Genomic DNA, 18,311 nt, shown 5'->3' with positions numbered 1-18,311 from the left:
GTATTCACATTATGCTATTTGCATCTTTCCAGAAGAGCTCCATCGTAATGACATTTTTATTTGTTTATTTGTTTGTTTGTGAAATTTATTTGCCACCCATCTCACCGTGAGGCTACTTTGGGTGGCGTACAACAGTGAAACGGGGGAAAAAATGATAAAGAATGTAAACGTAACAAAAGCAAAGCAATGAAACAATAAAAATAAGCAATAAAAGTATAATAATACTGTATGATGGATGGAAAGGGAGCAGGAAGAGCAAGCGGGTGGTGGAGTCAGCTAGTTAATCCACTAACCACCTCCAGTGTGGTACTTCCCTTGTGGATCTCCAAGCCAATTGGCAGAGTCAGGTTTTCAGGCTCTTGCAGAAGGGTAGAAAGGTGGGGGGAAACTTCACCCCAGGAAGCAGGATATTCCAGAGAGCCAGCATTATAGCAGAGAAGGCTCATCTTCTGGATCCCACCAGCCAGATGTCCCTTGACTGACAGGATCCTCAGGAGGCCTCCACAAATAGCACGAGTAGGGTGCCTTCTTGAAGCCAAGGATGGGTTTTCTCAGCCTTGGCAATTTTAAGATGTGTGGACATACTGGCTAGGGAATTCTGGGAGTTGAAGTCCATTGCTTAGTCCACTGCTAAGGTTGAGAAATACTGGGTTAGCAATACAGATAGTCCTCGACTTGCAATAGTTCTTTTAGTGACTGTTCAAAGTTACAGCCTCACGGAAAAAGGGACTTATGACCATTTTTCACACTTACAACCATTGCAGCATCCCCGTGGTCACATGATCAAAATTCAGATGCTTGGCAACTGGTTCATATTTATGAAGGTTGCAGGGAATCAATGTCATGTGATCAAATTTTGCGACCTTCTGACAAGCAAAGTCAATGGGGAAACCAGATTCACTTAACAGCCATGTTACTAATTTGCCAGCTGCAGCAGTTCACTTAACAACTGTGGCAAGAAAAATTGTAAAATGGGGCAAAACTCACTTAACAAATGTTTCGCTTAGCAACCAAAATTTTGGGCTCAGTCGTGGTCGTAAATGGAGGACTATCTGTATGCTGAAGTGAGCTCTTCGCAGTGTAACTCTATCCTATGGGTAAGTAGTCAATTAAAATTCATTACTAATTTTAACTAAGATGATTATCCGCATTTTTAGTGCCCTACTTCAAACTTCTGCTCTTCCCTGTGGATATGAAGTGGATGATAAGAAGCCAAGGTTCTCTCAAGAGGAAAACAAAACTGATTAAAGAGAAGATGCTTCAGAGGAGCATTTAGCTTACTACTAATAGTATCTATTTATTCTTTAGTTGGACAAAAACAATAATTAGTATGTATCCGAATTATCAGCCTAAATGTTGGAGGTGCGGTGATGAAGACGCAACATATTTTCATATATGGTGGACTTGTAAAAAGGTTAAGGCCTTTTGGATAAAAGTCTGGTGGAACATGCAGAAGATTTTTAAACAGAGGATAAAGTTTTGTCCGCAATTTTTTTTGTTGGGAATAATTATAGATGCTACAGTTGTGGACATTAAGTTGATGTTGAATTTAATTACGGCAGCTAGACTCTTGATAGGTCAGTACTGGAAGAAAGAGGTACTGCCGACTATAGAAGAGTGGACTTTAAAGGTTTCCGACCTGGCTGAGATGGCGAAGATTTCGGCCTATTTGAAAGATCACTCGCAAGAACGCTATATTATGGAATGGAGAAAATGGATTGAGTTTATCCAGAACAAGTATAGGGTTACGAAGTTTCATGTAGCATTTGAATAAGTCTTCTTTCTTTTCTTCTTTTTCTATTTTTGTTTTCTATATATATTTAATATTACTAAGGTTTGTTTTATCCTATATAAGCTAGAGAGTGATGGATTCTAGAGTTTATGGTTGTTAGTATATGGTTGTTTATGATTGTTTTTTTATATATATATACCTTGTATTTAGCTCTGGGAAGTCGGGGGGGGAGGGGGGGAGGGGGGAGAGGTAGGGGGGGAGGGAGAAGGGAGGGGGAGGGGGGATTTTTTAAAGAAAAAATTGTATGTTAAAACTTTTCAATAAAAAAAAGACATCATAATCCTAGGGCGAACTACATTATGAGAGAAATTTATCCTATCTGCCCCACTCTTAGAGTCAATTATCTTTGTCTTCTCCTGAAGGTCCTATTGGTGACCTGTGAAAGGAAAACAAAGGGCTCTTTCACATTTCATGGATATAGAAATGATACAGGATCCACCCTGTATTTTGCACCAGAAAGGAACCAATTTGCTGCACAGGAAGAATGTGTCTTTCCTGTACATCAAATTAGTTCCTTTCTGGTGCAAAACACAGGGTGGAACCTGTATCATTTCTATTCAGCTACCATTACATACATACAAGAGTTAAGACTAGGATAACTGAAGGCCAGGCCCTTGGGGAATCTCCATGTTTCCAGTTCTGGAAAGTTCTGTATCTTTTGAAATAGATATAGATACAGCTATAGATGTAAAATAATGTAAAATTTTGCTTGTTGTTCATGTCTCCTTCTTTCTGCCTGATTCTTGTCAACCTTCTGTCCCGTTTTGCCAGTTAACTGGGTTTGATGTTAATAAATAAACATCAAGCCGTATATTTGCTAGTTGATAGGAGGGACATGTGTGCTTGCTCTAATCTGGAGATATGGGTTGGCTGGGAGTGTGCTAGAATTGAAAACTGTCCTTAGTAATTTTCCAGCAAAATAGCTATGGACAATGGTGGGATTCAAATATGTGAACAACCGGTTCTCTGTATGGATGCTGCTTCCGGAAGTCCATTCTGGGCCTGGGCAACAAAGCTATCGGTTCTGCCGAAGTGGTGCAAACCGGCTGAATCCCACCACTGGCTATGGGCCCAGCGGGGAGACAGAGTACCCAGAGACTCTAGGTTAGAAAACATCTCAATTTATGTTCAGACACTTCGCAAAGCATACCAGTGGACCAACATTCAAAGGCTAGACATTACAGATACTCCTTAAACCATCCTAATTGAAAAGCAATTGGTTCACACCTACAAGGCTGGCATAAAGTGCTTGAAAAGGGCAATGACATTGGAATCAGAAAACCTTGCATGTACAGATGGGAAAGAAAAATAGCATCTAGAACTTGAAGTTGAAAGCACTGTTTGAAAAATGTGTCCTTTCAATTTCAGAGATGCTGCGTCTAGAGCAGGGGTGTCAAACTCACAACATCACGTGACGTGTTACGACTGTCAAAGCAAAAACATCCAACGTTTGCAGTGTTGACAATGACGTATCACGACTTTTTTGCCATTGCCGGTTTTGCGGTTTTTCTATGATGCATCTGGCCTGTAGGCCAACAGTTTGACACCCCTGGTCTAGAAGAAGTCCAAACCAGGATATCTTACATGAAACAGAATAAATTACATAATGTGAAATACATTCTGCAGTTGTACTTGACAAACTATTCATTGATTCAAAATTGTGTTTAGCGGGGAAAATATCAAAAACATGGTCACTCAGGAATGAACTTGGTTCTGGAAAGTTCTGTGCTTTTTAACAGATCTATATGTTAATTTTTGCAAGTTGTCTTTCTCCCTTCTTTACCATGTCTTCTATCTTTTATTCCAGTTTTGCCAGCTAGATGTTTTGACATTTACTGGTACGGAATAAATAAACATCAGCTACATTTTTGCTAAAACTGAACTGAAGGGATATGTGTGCACGCTCTGCTTTGTATATAATAATTGTCTGCTGGGTGCAAACTGAATTGGAAATTTCAATAATTTACCAGCCTACTTGACTCCTCATCCCCTCCCCCCCAAAAAAAGTGAATCTGGCCCACAGTTGTGTTTCCTGAAGTGTAGAGTTTAAAAAAGAAAGAATAAGTAAGAGAAAGAGTAGGAAAACCAAAGGTGGCATAACCTCAGTATTTCTAATATTGAGGGAATAAATTGTAATACTTTAAGAAAAACAAATCGATGACCTATCTTTGTGATAGTTTTACCTATACCACCCACCTAAATTGACTCTTTCCCCAGAGTCTGCAAGACTGTGTGGACGGGCAGGTTCAGAGCTGATATTTAGCTGCTACAATGTTCCAATGTTTTAAAGACAGTTCTGTTTTCCTGTTGTAATGCTTTTAAAGGAAAATGTAATAAAGGAGGAACGACACATATTGCCTAGATTTTTAGGTCCCAACATAAAAGTTTCATGTGTCTTTGCTCAATTTTAAACGTATTGTTTAAGCTTGTCCTTTTTTTATATTCCATTCTGTATAGAGAGAGATGGCATGATTCCATTCACTTCAGAAGAGGTAGACCCAGGGCCAATAGAATCTACCACTGTTAAAAATTATAATCCCCGCGTTCTAAATTTTTCCCTTCTCCCCCACAAATGTTTCCAGGAGTTCAGTTCCATTTTATGTTTTCTCAAAACAACTGTATTCTGACATGTTAAGAATTTTATTTTATTTTATTTTTTATCAGTCCTGCCCATACTTCATGATTACCAACTTAAAATGGAAATATCAGAGTGAATGAAATTGCAGGTAACAGTTAACAACAATGATTTAAAAATATAGACCAAAATAAATGTTCTGATAAATGTTAGGGAGTCTGTGACAGGAAATGAGACAGATATAAAGGTCTCCTTCGAACAACATTCTGTTCTGAACTATTTTAATGTTAAACTATTTTCACAATCTAAAGCTCAGACTATATACTGTATAAACCACATGTATTTTGAGATCAGGCAAGATAGGGTGATAATCAGTAAGGCAGAAAGCAGATAATGAGAGATATGGCTTTTTATTCTCCTCTGTTCTTTTTCAGTTGGATTTTTTTTTATTTATTTCTGCAGCTCAATTCCTTGCATTCTTACAGCCACCAGCAAAAAATCAAATAAATGTAGGCGAGAAGGAATTATGTATCCTTTCTCCATTCAGTCTCTTTCTTCCCATATCAAAGTCTGGCTAGGCTGGTGTTGTTTTAAATAAATATAAAAAAAGACACACAGAACTTTATTTAATGTGGATTTTCCATCCATTCCTGTGTGCTCATATTGGTTTTCTACTTTAAGTTTGTAAAAGAGGTATTATTGCTCATATAAGAAAAGCATCTCAGTTACTTCCTAGGCTTGTAAGAAGTAAACTATCTTTGGCAAAATCATTCACACTTCCCAAGAGTTAAAAAATTATAGAGTTGAGAAATGAGCAGCTGGTACTTCATAAAACCAATAAAGTAGAGAAGTGAATATAAATAAGGAATATTATGGCTCAAGATTCCTCCACTGAACTAAGCAATATTCTATTTTACAATACCTTAAAGTCTAATTGGTTCTACCTTTACAATATTTCCAAGTATTTATTTAAAGCTCCTGCAATATTCATAACTTAGCCATAAATTACTTACGAAAATACTCTTGTTTTCAAAAGTATGCCACAACTTAAAAATAAGGTGTTGCAGTGTCAGAGAAAGAAAATATGGAAATCAGAGGAGAGATGAGTTGTTATTTTGAAAGGTATGTGCTCCCTAATTCCATCTTTGTGACATCAGGATTGTAAATGATATCCTGCCCTTTTCCCTAGCAAATCATTTTATTATTAATGAAGCCACCCTTATAAAATAAAGTGCAGATTTTAGTGATCACTGGAAATGTAATATATCACAAAGTGAATTGGACAATAGACCCCTTTTTAGTATTGTAAAGTGTCATTTGCTATATGATTACATTGCATAAACCCTGTTAAACTGAAAGAGAACAATTTTCAGGGAAGTCATTTCTATGACAGAATTGTAACACAAGTAGGATAATCCACGGGCAGTTCAAACAACAGCCAGTCTCTCAAGTAAGAGGTCTATGAAAAGCCCTAGATAACCCCTACTCCTATTACAAAACAGATATCTAGTTAATATGTAGTTCACACGATATAGAAACGCTCCTGGTGGATGTATATATTCTTGGTGTCACTTATCTGAGAAACTTCCTTTCTTTGTGGGCTGTACACCAATATGTACGTGTACTTTAAGCACTGAGAGCCAGTTGGGTGTAGTGGTTGAGGTATCAAAATAGAAATTTAGGATATTGGGTTCTAGGCATGAAGCCAGCTTGATAATTTTGAGTCAATCACTTTGTTTAAGAAGAAAGCAATAGCAAAATTGCCAAAATTTTGCTGAGAAAATCAGTGGAACAACCTGCCTCCAGAAGCTGTGAATGCTCCAACACTGGAAGTCTTTAAGAAGAGACTGGAGAGCCATTTGTCTGAAAGGTATAGTGTTTCCTGCCTGAGCAGGGGGTTGGACTAAATGACCTCTAAGGTCCCTTCCAACTTTATTATTGTTATAAAAATGCAAGGACTTGTCCAGGAAGTTGCACAGAATCAAGACTGACCTGTAGAAACAAACAAACTAAACCCCTTTCATCATGGGCTACATGCTAACCACAACAGCTCCAATGAACTTGATCCAAAGTAGATGGAAGTACAAACTATTGTACCTTTTATTTAATATGTAAACTTCTAAAGGGAAATCCTAATAAAGGATTAATGGTTATACTGACATCTGTCGTCAGCAAAGCCTTGTTTTACTTTGCAGAGATTAACCGATTTATTGTTCCTGGATTACTTGTCTTACACTATTGGCCTATAAAGACATTTCTAATTCTGAAATTGTATGTTGAATGCATAGCATACATTTCTAAAGGGTCAATTCACTGTCACCTGTTTTGCCAAGTTTAATAAAAAAGAGAAGTAAATTGTTTATCAAATCCAGATGAAAAGATACCAAATTTATCTTTCTGGCCCCAAATTCTTTTATCGTGAATAGTAAAAATTCAGTAGCAGCAGCAAAATTCAGTAACTCACCATGCAAAGGAGTGGAATATTGTCACATCTACCCCATCTATACATGGTCTGGTAAAAATGAAAATTAATGGCTCATTTAAACCATTGCTGCTACAATCCAATATTCAGTGGAGACTATTGCATGACTTTTGTCATATTTTACTCCTTACTTATCAGTACCAATACTTAACCTAGGAAAAAGATATTCTTCCGTAATTCAAAATGGCTGAAAAAGTAACATTATGTAATAGGCAACTCAGCATCCCAAGTCCCACTATATGTGTGCAGTAGTAGCTTTCTGTATCTGTGATTGGGGCAAAGGTTTGTTGCAATGCTCAGTCCTCTCATAATCCCTGAATTTATGATCTGAGTCTCAGAAAACTTCAAAGGTGAAATGATCACATTTCCATTGATTGTAAAATTGTACATTTATAACTTGAATGTCTCCCCCAAACTTATAAATGAATGGATAGCACAATGAATCAACTTCAAGATCTTATATCACTTTGGACTGTCCGTGTAACATTTCAGTAAATGAAGTCATTACAATGAACTTCTGCTAGAAATATTGAGACGAAAGACAGTGATTCTAGCCATCAGTTCTTGGGGCAGCCTGTAGATTTCATAAAATTATTATTTAATAATCTTATTTGATTTTTATCCTGTCTTTCTAACCAAAAAGTGTACATTATAGCATGATTAAAGAATGCATACGTATATGTATGTGTGTATATATGTATGTGCGTAAATTCCTTCCTCAACTTTATGGGTGGTCTGTGTCTTCCTCAATCTCAGGTCCCTCTACCAGAGGCCTGGGATTTTGAGGATTCCACAAAATCTTAACTTTTCCTAGCAATACACTCTTCTGGACAAAGACTTAATTTTGTTCCTGTGATCTTTTGGAGCCACTGTCCCAGCTTAGGAGGCCCAGTCCCAAATGCTCTTACCATTTACTCCTCCCTGGTACCTGTGTGTGTGTGTGTGTGTGTGTGTGTGTGTGTGTGTGTGTGTGTGTGTGTGTAAAATTATTTGTAAATCAAATGTTTTGTTTTTGTTCCTATCTCTTAGATCGAATTGCACAGAATATAATTAAGTCCCATTTGGAGACATGTCAGTATACAATGGAGGAACTACACCAGCTAGCCTGGCAAACCCACACGTATGAAGAAATCAAAATATACCAGAGCAAGGTACAAAAGCATTTCAATAAAATGTCTTGTTTCTTTCTTCCACAAAGAACTATTCTCTGCATTGCCTCTCTAAATTCATGATTATAACTACAGCAATTGCAAAGTTAAATAAGGATGTTTTAAAAGATGGAGCAAACTTCCCAATCTCCATCTAATTTTTTGTGCTAACCTGTTGTGTCTATCACTTTGAGTACCTACCCTCAGTTGTGTTCCTGCCCTTTACTTATGCTCTGTGGGAGGAAAAATCTTTTCTCTTATATTTGCTGAATTTAATTTACTGGATGATCTGAGGTGCTAACATTATTTTCTTTACCCAATGCATACTGTAGCTACAGTAATCATCCCTTTCTTACTCACCTTTTATTGTAAGGGAGAAAATTAAAACCCCAACTACTACGGTTCTTTCTTATAATAGAGTTACCTCTTTCCCTTCTCTGAAAATACGCCTGCTATGAGCAAATTGGGAGAAAAAGGTTTTCCAACAAACCTAACAACCTGTCATGTGGTTATAACCTAAGTTATTCTATGAGCTGTTGAAAGCACTGTCACTTATTTACGTTAGTACAAGATTTCTGAACACAGTTTGTATGTTTATTTGCCATGTATTTAATCATGCAAGTTTCCAGAGGAATGTGCACTTAGAACAATGAATGAAGCATGCCCAATTGATCTTCTAATTCTCTGTTCTTTTGTGATTTCCACTTGTAATGTCCTCATTAGTGAAATATCAAAAGTGGAGTCATATAATTTTATTGTGTTAAGAACTTGGCAGAACTAATGTATTATCCAGACTTGTTCAAAAACCATTCCTGGCTTTAATTAAGGAGGGGGTATTCCTAATGCTGGTCTTTTTTTGTTACGGGTCAACCCTCTTAGAGAAGATGGTGATTGGAATCAAAGTACTAGGAATATAAGCATAATGACAGTGAAGCAGACACCTTAATTAAAGAAAACCAGGGATTTATTTAACATCCAGAAGGGCAAATTATTTCATGATGATCATAATCTAATTCAAGAATGGACAAATTTTATGGGGAATGAGAATATTTTTTAAATGAATAAGAGCCACAATGACATTATGCAAATGGGTAAACAGATTCATGAGGCAGAGGAGGAGGGGAACTGAGTTTTTTTTAAAAAAAAACTTAGCCAGATGCATTAAATATTAGATGTTTGGCAATCTGCTACCAATTTTCAACAGCCAAATCTCTGCTCATCTCTGACCTAAAGAACATTCTCTGTCTGGTTTCCTTCTTTTTCATGTGATTTCTTCTTGAAGTCAAGAGAAGCATTATGGCAGCAGTGCGCAATCCAGATCACACACGCGATTCAGTATGTGGTGGAATTTGCAAAACGGATAACAGGCTTCATGGAACTCTGTCAAAATGATCAGATTCTACTTCTCAAATCAGGTTTGTGGAGGAGATTATAATAAATACTTAATACTTAAGTACAATACTTAATCAGCATCAATAAAATTTGATCAATAAAAGAAGATAAAAATTCAGGACCTGTTACACTTAGTAAAAATTACAAATTCTTTTTTTTCCCTCTTTTTTATTTTTTTTCTTTCTTTTTTTTTAATTGAAAAGTTTTTCAATACATTTTATCTTTAACAATCCCTCCCCCCACCCCCTACCCAACCCTTCCTAACCCTCCCTAACCCTCCCCCCTCCCCTTCCCCCCTCCCCATCCCCGACTTCCCAGAGCTAAATACAAGGTATAAAAGTAAAAACAATCATAAACAACCATATGCTAACAACAATAAACTATTAAGTCTATCGCACTCTAGCTCGTATAAAATGACTACAAGCAATACTAATATCACATCAAAACTTATACAAATGCTAAATGAAACTTTTTAGTCCCATATTTGTTCTGGATGTAATCAATCCACTTTTTCCACTCCATAATATAACGTTGTTGCGAATGATCTTTCAAATAAGCCGATATCTTTGCCATTTCCGCCAGGTCAAAAACTTTTAAAGTCCATTCTTCTATAATTCTTAACATTATTTTTTTTCTATTCCAGAATACAGAATAGAAAATTGCACAGTCTCTATCATGTGAAAACACCAATGTTATAGGTTTAACTGCACATAAAAGTGATTGAAAGCATGAAGTTGTAAGCTGTCCCCCAGTCAATTGACAGTGAGATGGGCAGTATATAAACAAACAAACAAACAAACCATAGTGTAACAAAGTTTTAAAAAATTATGGGAATCAATGATCTTCTAGAATAAAGCTTTAATATATCTTTTCTTACAACATTCATCAAATACCAGAGATAGTACTTTTGCAATACACAACTGGCTATACCATCTTGTTGGGATATTTCTATGTAATATCTCAGGACTCTCATTATCATTTCAGGCTGCTTGGAAGTTGTTCTAGTAAGAATGTGTCGTGCCTTCAATCCACTCAACAACACCGTCTTGTTTGAAGGAAAATATGGAGGAATGCAAATGTTCAAGGCTTTGGGTAGGCAGGCTGTTTTGTTTATTCAAACTGAAGGCTTTGTAAGTAATTGGGATAAAATATATATTTCAGTTCATCACCATTTGCAATATTTAGGGGACCAAGAACCTGCTGGATCTATTTCCTTGAAAGAGAATTAAAATCCAGTTCTTATCAGGATATTCTGCTTATGTCCCACATAGTAGCAACAAACCAACTTTCTTGTTTTTGAATCTCTGTTTATTCAGTAATTATTTTATGTGCTTTTGCCATGTCATCTGGGTAGGCAGAATTGAAATCCATTTCTCCCATAGATTTATGAGCTACTACCTAATTATTTTAAAAAATACAGGTTGAAAACTTCTACCAGATTTGGAAAAGGTACAAGTTTGGATTTTGGATCAGAATAAGATTAAGGTATAAGGTAGTACATATACATACAGATGGAGGAATCCAAAGATTTAGAGTGAGGGAGTCTAGGCCAGGGGTAGGCAACCTTGGCTCTTTTGTGACTCGTGGACTTCAACTCCCAGAACTCCTGAGCACAATGGAAAACTAGATCTTTTCAACCATAAAGTATACAAGCTTAACTAATTGAAGCATGTGAGTGTGAGATTCATTCTCACTATTTTCAAACCCATGTCCAGAAACTTCATGTAGGAGGTAATAACTCGACAACAGCACTTAACAGTTGTATAAATCCTATACCCACTGCCTAAGCAGGGGGTTGGACTGGAAGACCTCCAAGGTCCCTTCCAACTCTGTTTATTCTATGCTATTCTAGAGGAACATATTTCTAATGCTCATAATTCACGTGAAAGTAGATCTTTACAGAATATCAAAGACTCAGCTGCTGAGTGGAAAAATGGCTTTTATTTTCTTGCACTGCTTCAGACGTAGAAGGAACATGAAGTTCTCAGCTTTTCCAGTTGAAAAGATCACTGCATTTACAAAGTTTCTTGCTCAGAAGATATTTCCAGAACTTGACTTGGTTATCTGTGTTGCTATTAGGTTCTGACGACCTTGTGAATGAAGCATTTGACTTTGCAAAGAATTTGTGTACATTGCAGCTGACCGAGGAAGAAATTGCCTTGTTTTCATCTGCTGTTCTGATATCACCAGGTAGTTTTATGCAACTGATTTTCCTTTTTTTACATTCCACCACTGTCAATTGATGGAATCCATTTTGTGTTTTGTTTTTAATGGGGTATAAGTTATAGATTCAGAAGCTAGGTCCAGAATAAAAGTCATTGCTGAGTAGTTCAAATCCTCAACATCAGATCAATTGAGATGAATGAACAGGACAGATTGATTGTTACCTGGAGGTACAGTAGTTTGCAAGTACTTCCACTTTCTTGGAAAAATGTTTAAATTCAATGTCCTTTAAATTTATAGAACATCTTCTGAATCGTAAACTATGTTCCCTATAGAACTGATAACACTGCATGGCACAACCATGGCATTAATAGATTGATCCATAGAGAAGTGCATTGAGGATTTCACAGTAAAGTGGAAAGCCAATGCTTGTTTAATTCAAAGTAATTAGATTTTGATTTGAAACTATAATAGTGAACTTCCTTCACAAACTAGAAATATTATGTTGCTGAAAATTAAATCAATTACCACGAATCTCCTTTCCACTACTAATGATTTATGTGTATGCTTATTTAATTTTTTTTGTTGTCTTCTTTGGCCAGATCGAGCTTGGCTCTTAGAACCAAGGAAGGTCCAGAAACTTCAGGAAAAGATTTATTTTGCACTTCAACATGTGATTCAGAAGAATCATCTTGATGATGAGACTTTGGCAAAGGTAGAGCATCAATACAAAATGACATTCACAGAGAACCCAATGTCTAGAAATAAAACTATACTAGGGTATTTATTTGTAATGGCAGTTTTCCCCAGTAAAGAAAGCAATTACTCATATCTAATGATTCCCAGGCTTACTTGGAAAAGCTTTGTCAATGACATTGAAGGAAAGTACAGACCTACAGGTATATAGACTTCCATGGGGAAGCTTGCTTAAACAGCAGGTTAATTTAGACATAATATCCTAATTGGCTTTGGGGCCCAATTCTGGCTGAAGCTAGTTGTTCTTGGAACACTGTTCCTTACCTCTAACAGGCTATTTCCCACCATATTTATTTATTTATTTATTAGTTTATTTATTTATTAGTTTTTATAAACCGCCCTTCTCCCGAGGGACTCGGGGCGGTGTACAGAGGAAGGAAGGTATACAGATGAACAATAAAAAGTAATAAAAACAATAGTGAAAACAAACTGGGACCCCAATTAACGCTATCATGCCAGGCCGGACTGCTGGAACAGGAAAGTTTTTAAGTCGCGACGGAAGGTACGGAGGTCGGGGGCCATCCGGATTTCGGTTGGTAAACTGTTCCAGAGGGCCGGCGCACCCACTGAGAATGCCCTCCCCCTGGGGGCCACCAGCCGACATTCCTTGAGCGGTGGCACCCTGAGGAGGCCCTCTCTGTGGGAGCGCACAGGACGGTGGGGTGCTGACATCGGCAGAAGGTGCTCCCGTAGGTAGTCCGGACCCATGCCATGTAGGGCTTTGTATGTCATTGTTAGCACCTTGAACTTCACTCGGAAGGCAACCGGAAGCCAGTGCAGCGCACGGAGGAGAGGTGTGATATGGGAGTATCGGGAGGCTCCCAAGAGTGTCCGTGCCGCTGCACTTTGCACCAGCTGAAGCTTCCGAGTGGATCTCAAGGGCAGCCCCATGTAGAGAGCGTTACAATAGTCTAGGCGAGAGGTCACAAGGGCATGGGTGACTGTACGTAAGGAATCCAGGTCTAGATAAGGCCGTAGTTGGCGAACTAATCGAACCCGGGAGAAGGCCCCCTTGGTCACAGCTCCTATGTGGTCTTCTAGGGAGATCTGCGAGTCTAGGAGGACACCCAGGTTGCGGGCCCTATCAACAGGGGGTAGTAACATGTCCCCGATGTTAAGCAATGGGACATTCTGAATATCCTGGTTTGCCGGAACGTACAGCCATTCAGTCTTGTCCGGGTTCAGTTGAAGCCTGTTCCTCCCCATCCATTCCCGGACCGCTTTCAGGCAGCGGGACATCACGTCTAGGGCATCACTGATATTGTTTGGAGTTGAGATAAAAAGCTGGGTGTCATCAGCATACTGATGGAACCCTACTCCAAAACTGCGAATGATCTCACCCAGCGGTTTCATGTAGATGTTGAACAGGAGAGGCGAGAGGACCGACCCCTGAGGGACTCCGCAAGCGAGAGGCCTCGGGGTCGACCTCTGTCCCCCTGTCAGCACCGACTGCGAGCGACCCTGGAGAAAGGAGGAGAACCAACGCAGAACCGTGCCTCCCACTCCCAGTCCCCTGAGGCGTCGCAGCAAGATACCATGGTCGATGGTATCGAAAGCCGCCGAGAGGTCTAATAAGACTAGGACAGAGGAATAGCCCCTGTCCCGGGCTCTCCAGAGATCATTCATCAGAGCGACCAATGCCGTCTCCGTGCTGTAGCCCGGCCTGAAACCCGATTGGTACAGGTCTAGATAAACCGCTTCATCCAGGATCTGAGGAAGTTGGTGCGCCACCACGCTCTCAACAACCTTCGCAAGGAAGCGAAGATTGGAGACTGGACGAAAGTTATTTAAAGAGGATGGGTCCAAGGTGGGCTTCTTGAGGAGAGGTCTCACCACCGCCTCCTTCAAGGCGGTGGGGAAGTGACCCTCACTCAGAGAAGCAGAGATGACCGCTAGGAACCATCCACGTGTCCCCTCTCGAGCTGCATAGGCCAGCCAGGAAGGGCACGGGTCCAGTAAGCATGTGGAGGAGCTCAACCTTCTCATAATCCTGTCCACTTCCTTAGGAGTTAGAGGATCAAATTCATCCCAGATGACGTCGACAAGACTGTCCATGTCTTGTTCTTCCATCTCAGCCCAGTTGGAGTCCAGGCCAGTTCGAATCCGAGCAATTTTATCCAGCAGATATTGACCGAATTCCTCGGCTCGACCCTGCAAGGGTTCCTCCCTCACCTCTTGGTTTAATAGGGAGCGAGTCACCCTGAACAAGGCAGCCGGGCGATTATCTGCGGACGCGATGAGGGTGGAAAAATAGTTGGATTTTGCCACCCTTATCGCAGCGAGATAAGACCTGGTGAGGATTCTTAGTCGCAATCGGTCGGATTCGGATCGGCTGGATCTCCAACGGCTCTCTAGGCCCCGTCTCCGACGCTTCATCTCCCGGAGCTCCTCGGTGAACCATGGGGCTCGCTGGGATCTGCGTCGGGTCAGGGGCCGCAAGGGTACAACTCGGTCCAGAGCCTCCGTGGCTGCCTTTTCCCAGGCTTCCACTAAGGCATCCGCCGAGCTGTGAGCAGGGAGTGCATGCGTGTCCCTAAGCGCTGCCTGGAACTTATCAGGGTCCATTAGGCGCCTAGGGCGGTACCATCTGACTGGCACCGTGCACCCACGGTGGGGGGTGGCAAGGGGGAAGTCTAGCCGCAGGAGGTGGTGATCGGTCCATGACAGGGGCGTAACAGTTGTGGTGCCCCCACCGATATCATCACGCCACCGTCCAGACAAGAACACCAAGTCTGGGGTGTGGCCTCTCTCATGAGTCGGTCCAGAAATTATTTGCGACAGGTCCATGGCCGCCATGGAAGCCATGAACTCCCGAGCCAGTTCGGACGATCCTCCCAGGGACGGTAGATTAAAGTCGCCCAAGACCATGAGTCTTGGGAATTCAACCACCAACCCTGAGAGGGCATCGAGTAGCTCGGGCAGGGCCGCCGCTGCACGATTAGGTGGTAGGTACGCCAGCAGCAGGCCCAACTGCGCCCCTGGGCCGTATCTCAGTAGGAGAGACTCACACCCGACCATCTGAGGGACGGTGGTCTCTCGCGGGCTAAGGGATTCCCTGATGATAACTGCCACTCCCCCACCCCTCCCATGAGCCCGAGGCTGGTGCAGCACCTGGAAACCTGGCGGGCAGAGGTCAACCAGAGGAACACCACCCTCTGGGCCCAGCCAGGTTTCCGTGATGCAAGCCAGGTCTGCATGCTCGCTCTCCACTAGGTCACGAATGAGGTGGGCTTTGTTAGCTACGGACCTTGCATTCAGGTAGACCAGCCTTAGCATGGGAGGGGGCGCACCTTTGCTCCCGGGTCCTCCGGGGGAGAACAGAGGGTCGGAGCATCTCACCGCTTTTACAGAGCGGAGATGACACTCCCGGTGATGATATGGCCCTCTGTCTGTGCACCTTCTGTCATTCCCCACCATCCTAGGGATGGGATGTTTGTCAATACGCCACTGGGTGTTATCGGCGACTGGTCCTCGTTGTACGCCGTCGCGAATGGTCGTGGGCCTGGCATGCGTTATGGTGGCTGGAAGGCGTGCCTTTCCCGCGCAACCATAGTCTTCTCCCTCCCCCCTCCCTAACCCCACAAAAAACTTAGCTAAGAACTTAATCAGGGGTCTCTTGTTGGGCTTATGCTGGAGGCCCCTGACCCTGCCCGGCCATCTCTCAGAGGCCCAGTGGTTGGGCCCGTCATCGAGATTGGATGTGATGCAGGCGGGTCGCACCCAGGAGAGTGGGGAACCCCTGAGGGCGTGTAGTACTGTGCTGGAGTATTGAACCAGCATAGTCATAAGGGGTTCCGGGAAGGCAGTCCCCTGGATGGTGAATTGTAGGAGGGTCGAGTCGGGTAGGTGCGTTTCTGGATCGTCGCCCTGCCACTGCCACTTGGCCGGGCGAACCCCCAGAAGCAGGCCATTCCTCATCCTCTCACAATGGGTTGTGACTCTGCTTCCGGGGGTGGTCCAGAATGTACTCTGGGTGAGGCAAACCCCATAGAGCTCTCACCTCTATGGGGTTGCAGGTGTAAGGCCAAGCCACTCTGCCACCGTGGCTTGCACCCAGGCCCGTTATGTCCTGTGGGGAGAGAGTGGGCAAGGGTGGTTGAGAGTGGGTAGAAGGCAAGATGGAGGGATTCATTAATTGGCGTCAGCTCTGGTGGTTCAGCCGCCCAAACAGTTCTCTCCCTGATCCTCTGGGCGTTGTTCCTGGCCACAGCTCCATAGGCCCCTATTGGTTGGGGACCGTCCAGAGCGTGGCCTCCAGTAGGAAATGTGTTGCTGGAATTATTCTGTAGCTCAGAAGCACCTACTGGAGTCAAACCATGAGTTGCAGAGGATCTTCTCTGCAAGGTCCTTCTCTAACCAATGCCTTAATTGGCTCCCTTCTACCAGAAGCAGTGTTTGATTGGCTAGGCTTACTACTAAACTTTGAACGAAATGTTACTTCGAAAAGCTGCTTGAAGAAGTAGCCTTGACTACAGTATAAGTATATTCTTCTAAAGTCAGATGAGCTGATAGGTTTTACCTCACCTCCTTGACAAGGGAGTCCCCAAAAGTCATCTTGCCTATGGCTCCCCTCAGAATGGATGATGTCACTGCTGCAAATTCTCTCCTATTGAATGGAAGCATGCAAAGCTATGTTTCTCATGAGAGAAACAGACATTTACTATAAAATGAGGTGTTTCCCTTTGAGTTTTCCTGCTTAAGCTTCTCAAGTGTATTAAGTAGGCCTTAACTGATTAACCTATATGACAGGATGCCTGTCACAGAAGTTCTGGTTTTGTCTTTCTAGCAAGTCACTTTTTTCTTTCCTAAAATTGACTTTAGCTAGTCTTTGGTTCCCTAAACTTCATTTGAGTGATTTAAACATCTTTAAGCAGTGTGTATTTTGTTTATGAACTGTTTAATGCCCAGCCTTAGCTTCAGTTGTCATAGAAAAGTCAGCAATTTTATTAAGCAGCACCAAATTAAATTCTACTGCAATATTTTTAAAAGTAACAGAAAAATAACGATGTTGGAAGACTTTGAAAGTATGCCTTTACGCACTCTTTGATATGGAATAAAAAAATTTCTTGGTTTATCTTTCTCTGTCTGCCTTCCAGTTAGTAGCCAAGATACCAACCATTACTGCACTTTGCAACCTGCATGGAGAAAAATTGCAGGTATTTAAACAATCTCATCCTGATATTGTGAACACACTTTTTCCTCCATTATACAAGGAACTGTTCAATCCAGATTCTGCCACTGGTTGCAAGTGAAGGGAACGTTAAAGCTCCTGGAATGCATCACAGATCAGACAAAAGAATTGTCGTCATGAAGACTTTCTTTAAAGCTTGTCACTACTGCAAACCTAGGAATGTCCTGCACTTAATAGAATTATTTTTCACCGCTACAGTTTGAAGAATGTAAATATGCACTCCTGACTGGAGCTTCTTTGGTTTCTCTTCTTTTGGTTAATTTTGTTTTCCGTTTTAATTTTTAACTGACCAGAAAATCGCAAGTATAGAATACTGGTGTTATCTTTATTTTTTATTTTATTTTATTGGGGCTATGTTCTGGGAGACCACTGTTTATAGATGTTTATTGTAGATATAAAAGAAAGCAGAGGAGTAATTTGCAACATTACTCTGTTTAGTCAAAAATAATTTAAGGAAAATCCACTAAACTAGGCTTACCTATTTCTATGTTTTAGCTAGTTAAATGCATGTGCCCATTTGTAGCTGTCTTGGAAACAGGTGTGTATGTGTATGCAAAAAGTCATGGACTTTCCCTTTCTGGGTGTGGCATTAATGCATTGAGGGCTTCATACTGATTTTAAAAGGCTCTGCTTTCCCTGAAATCTTGGCACAAGAGTGAGCAAAGCACATTTCAAAGCAGTAGAGTGAGTATACCATGCTTGCCCTATCGCTTTTCCCTGCTCAGTATGCAAAGGTGGTTGGGGACTGTCCATTACCCGATGTGTTATCCTGGGGTGGGGTGGGGAGGATAAGGGAACAGCTGGAATACTGA

The 18,311-nt window shown here is 41.2% G+C and overlaps 1 protein-coding gene across 1 annotated transcript in view; it reads left to right on the top strand.

Annotated features, from left to right (window-relative positions):
- RORB (RAR related orphan receptor B) overlaps window positions 1–17,560 on the top strand; it is a gene marked incomplete at both ends in the record, with an annotated part of 44,603 nt that extends 27,043 nt beyond the window's left edge. Inside the window, 6 exons of the mRNA XM_081318876.1 lie at window positions 7,879–8,000; window positions 9,280–9,412; window positions 10,374–10,481; window positions 11,469–11,579; window positions 12,155–12,267; window positions 17,405–17,560. Of these exons, the coding sequence (XP_081175002.1) occupies window positions 7,879–8,000; window positions 9,280–9,412; window positions 10,374–10,481; window positions 11,469–11,579; window positions 12,155–12,267; window positions 17,405–17,560 (743 nt within the window). The remainder of the gene's footprint in view (window positions 1–7,878; window positions 8,001–9,279; window positions 9,413–10,373; window positions 10,482–11,468; window positions 11,580–12,154; window positions 12,268–17,404) is intronic.
- Window positions 17,561–18,311: the final 751 nt, after the last annotated feature.

The sequence above is a fragment of the Vipera berus genome, assembly GCF_964194415.1.
Source record: "Vipera berus genome assembly, chromosome: 2".
Lineage (NCBI taxonomy): Eukaryota > Metazoa > Chordata > Lepidosauria > Squamata > Viperidae > Vipera > Vipera berus.
Note: the sequence above shows the minus strand (reverse complement) of the source record. Positions and strands in the feature narration are given on the sequence as shown.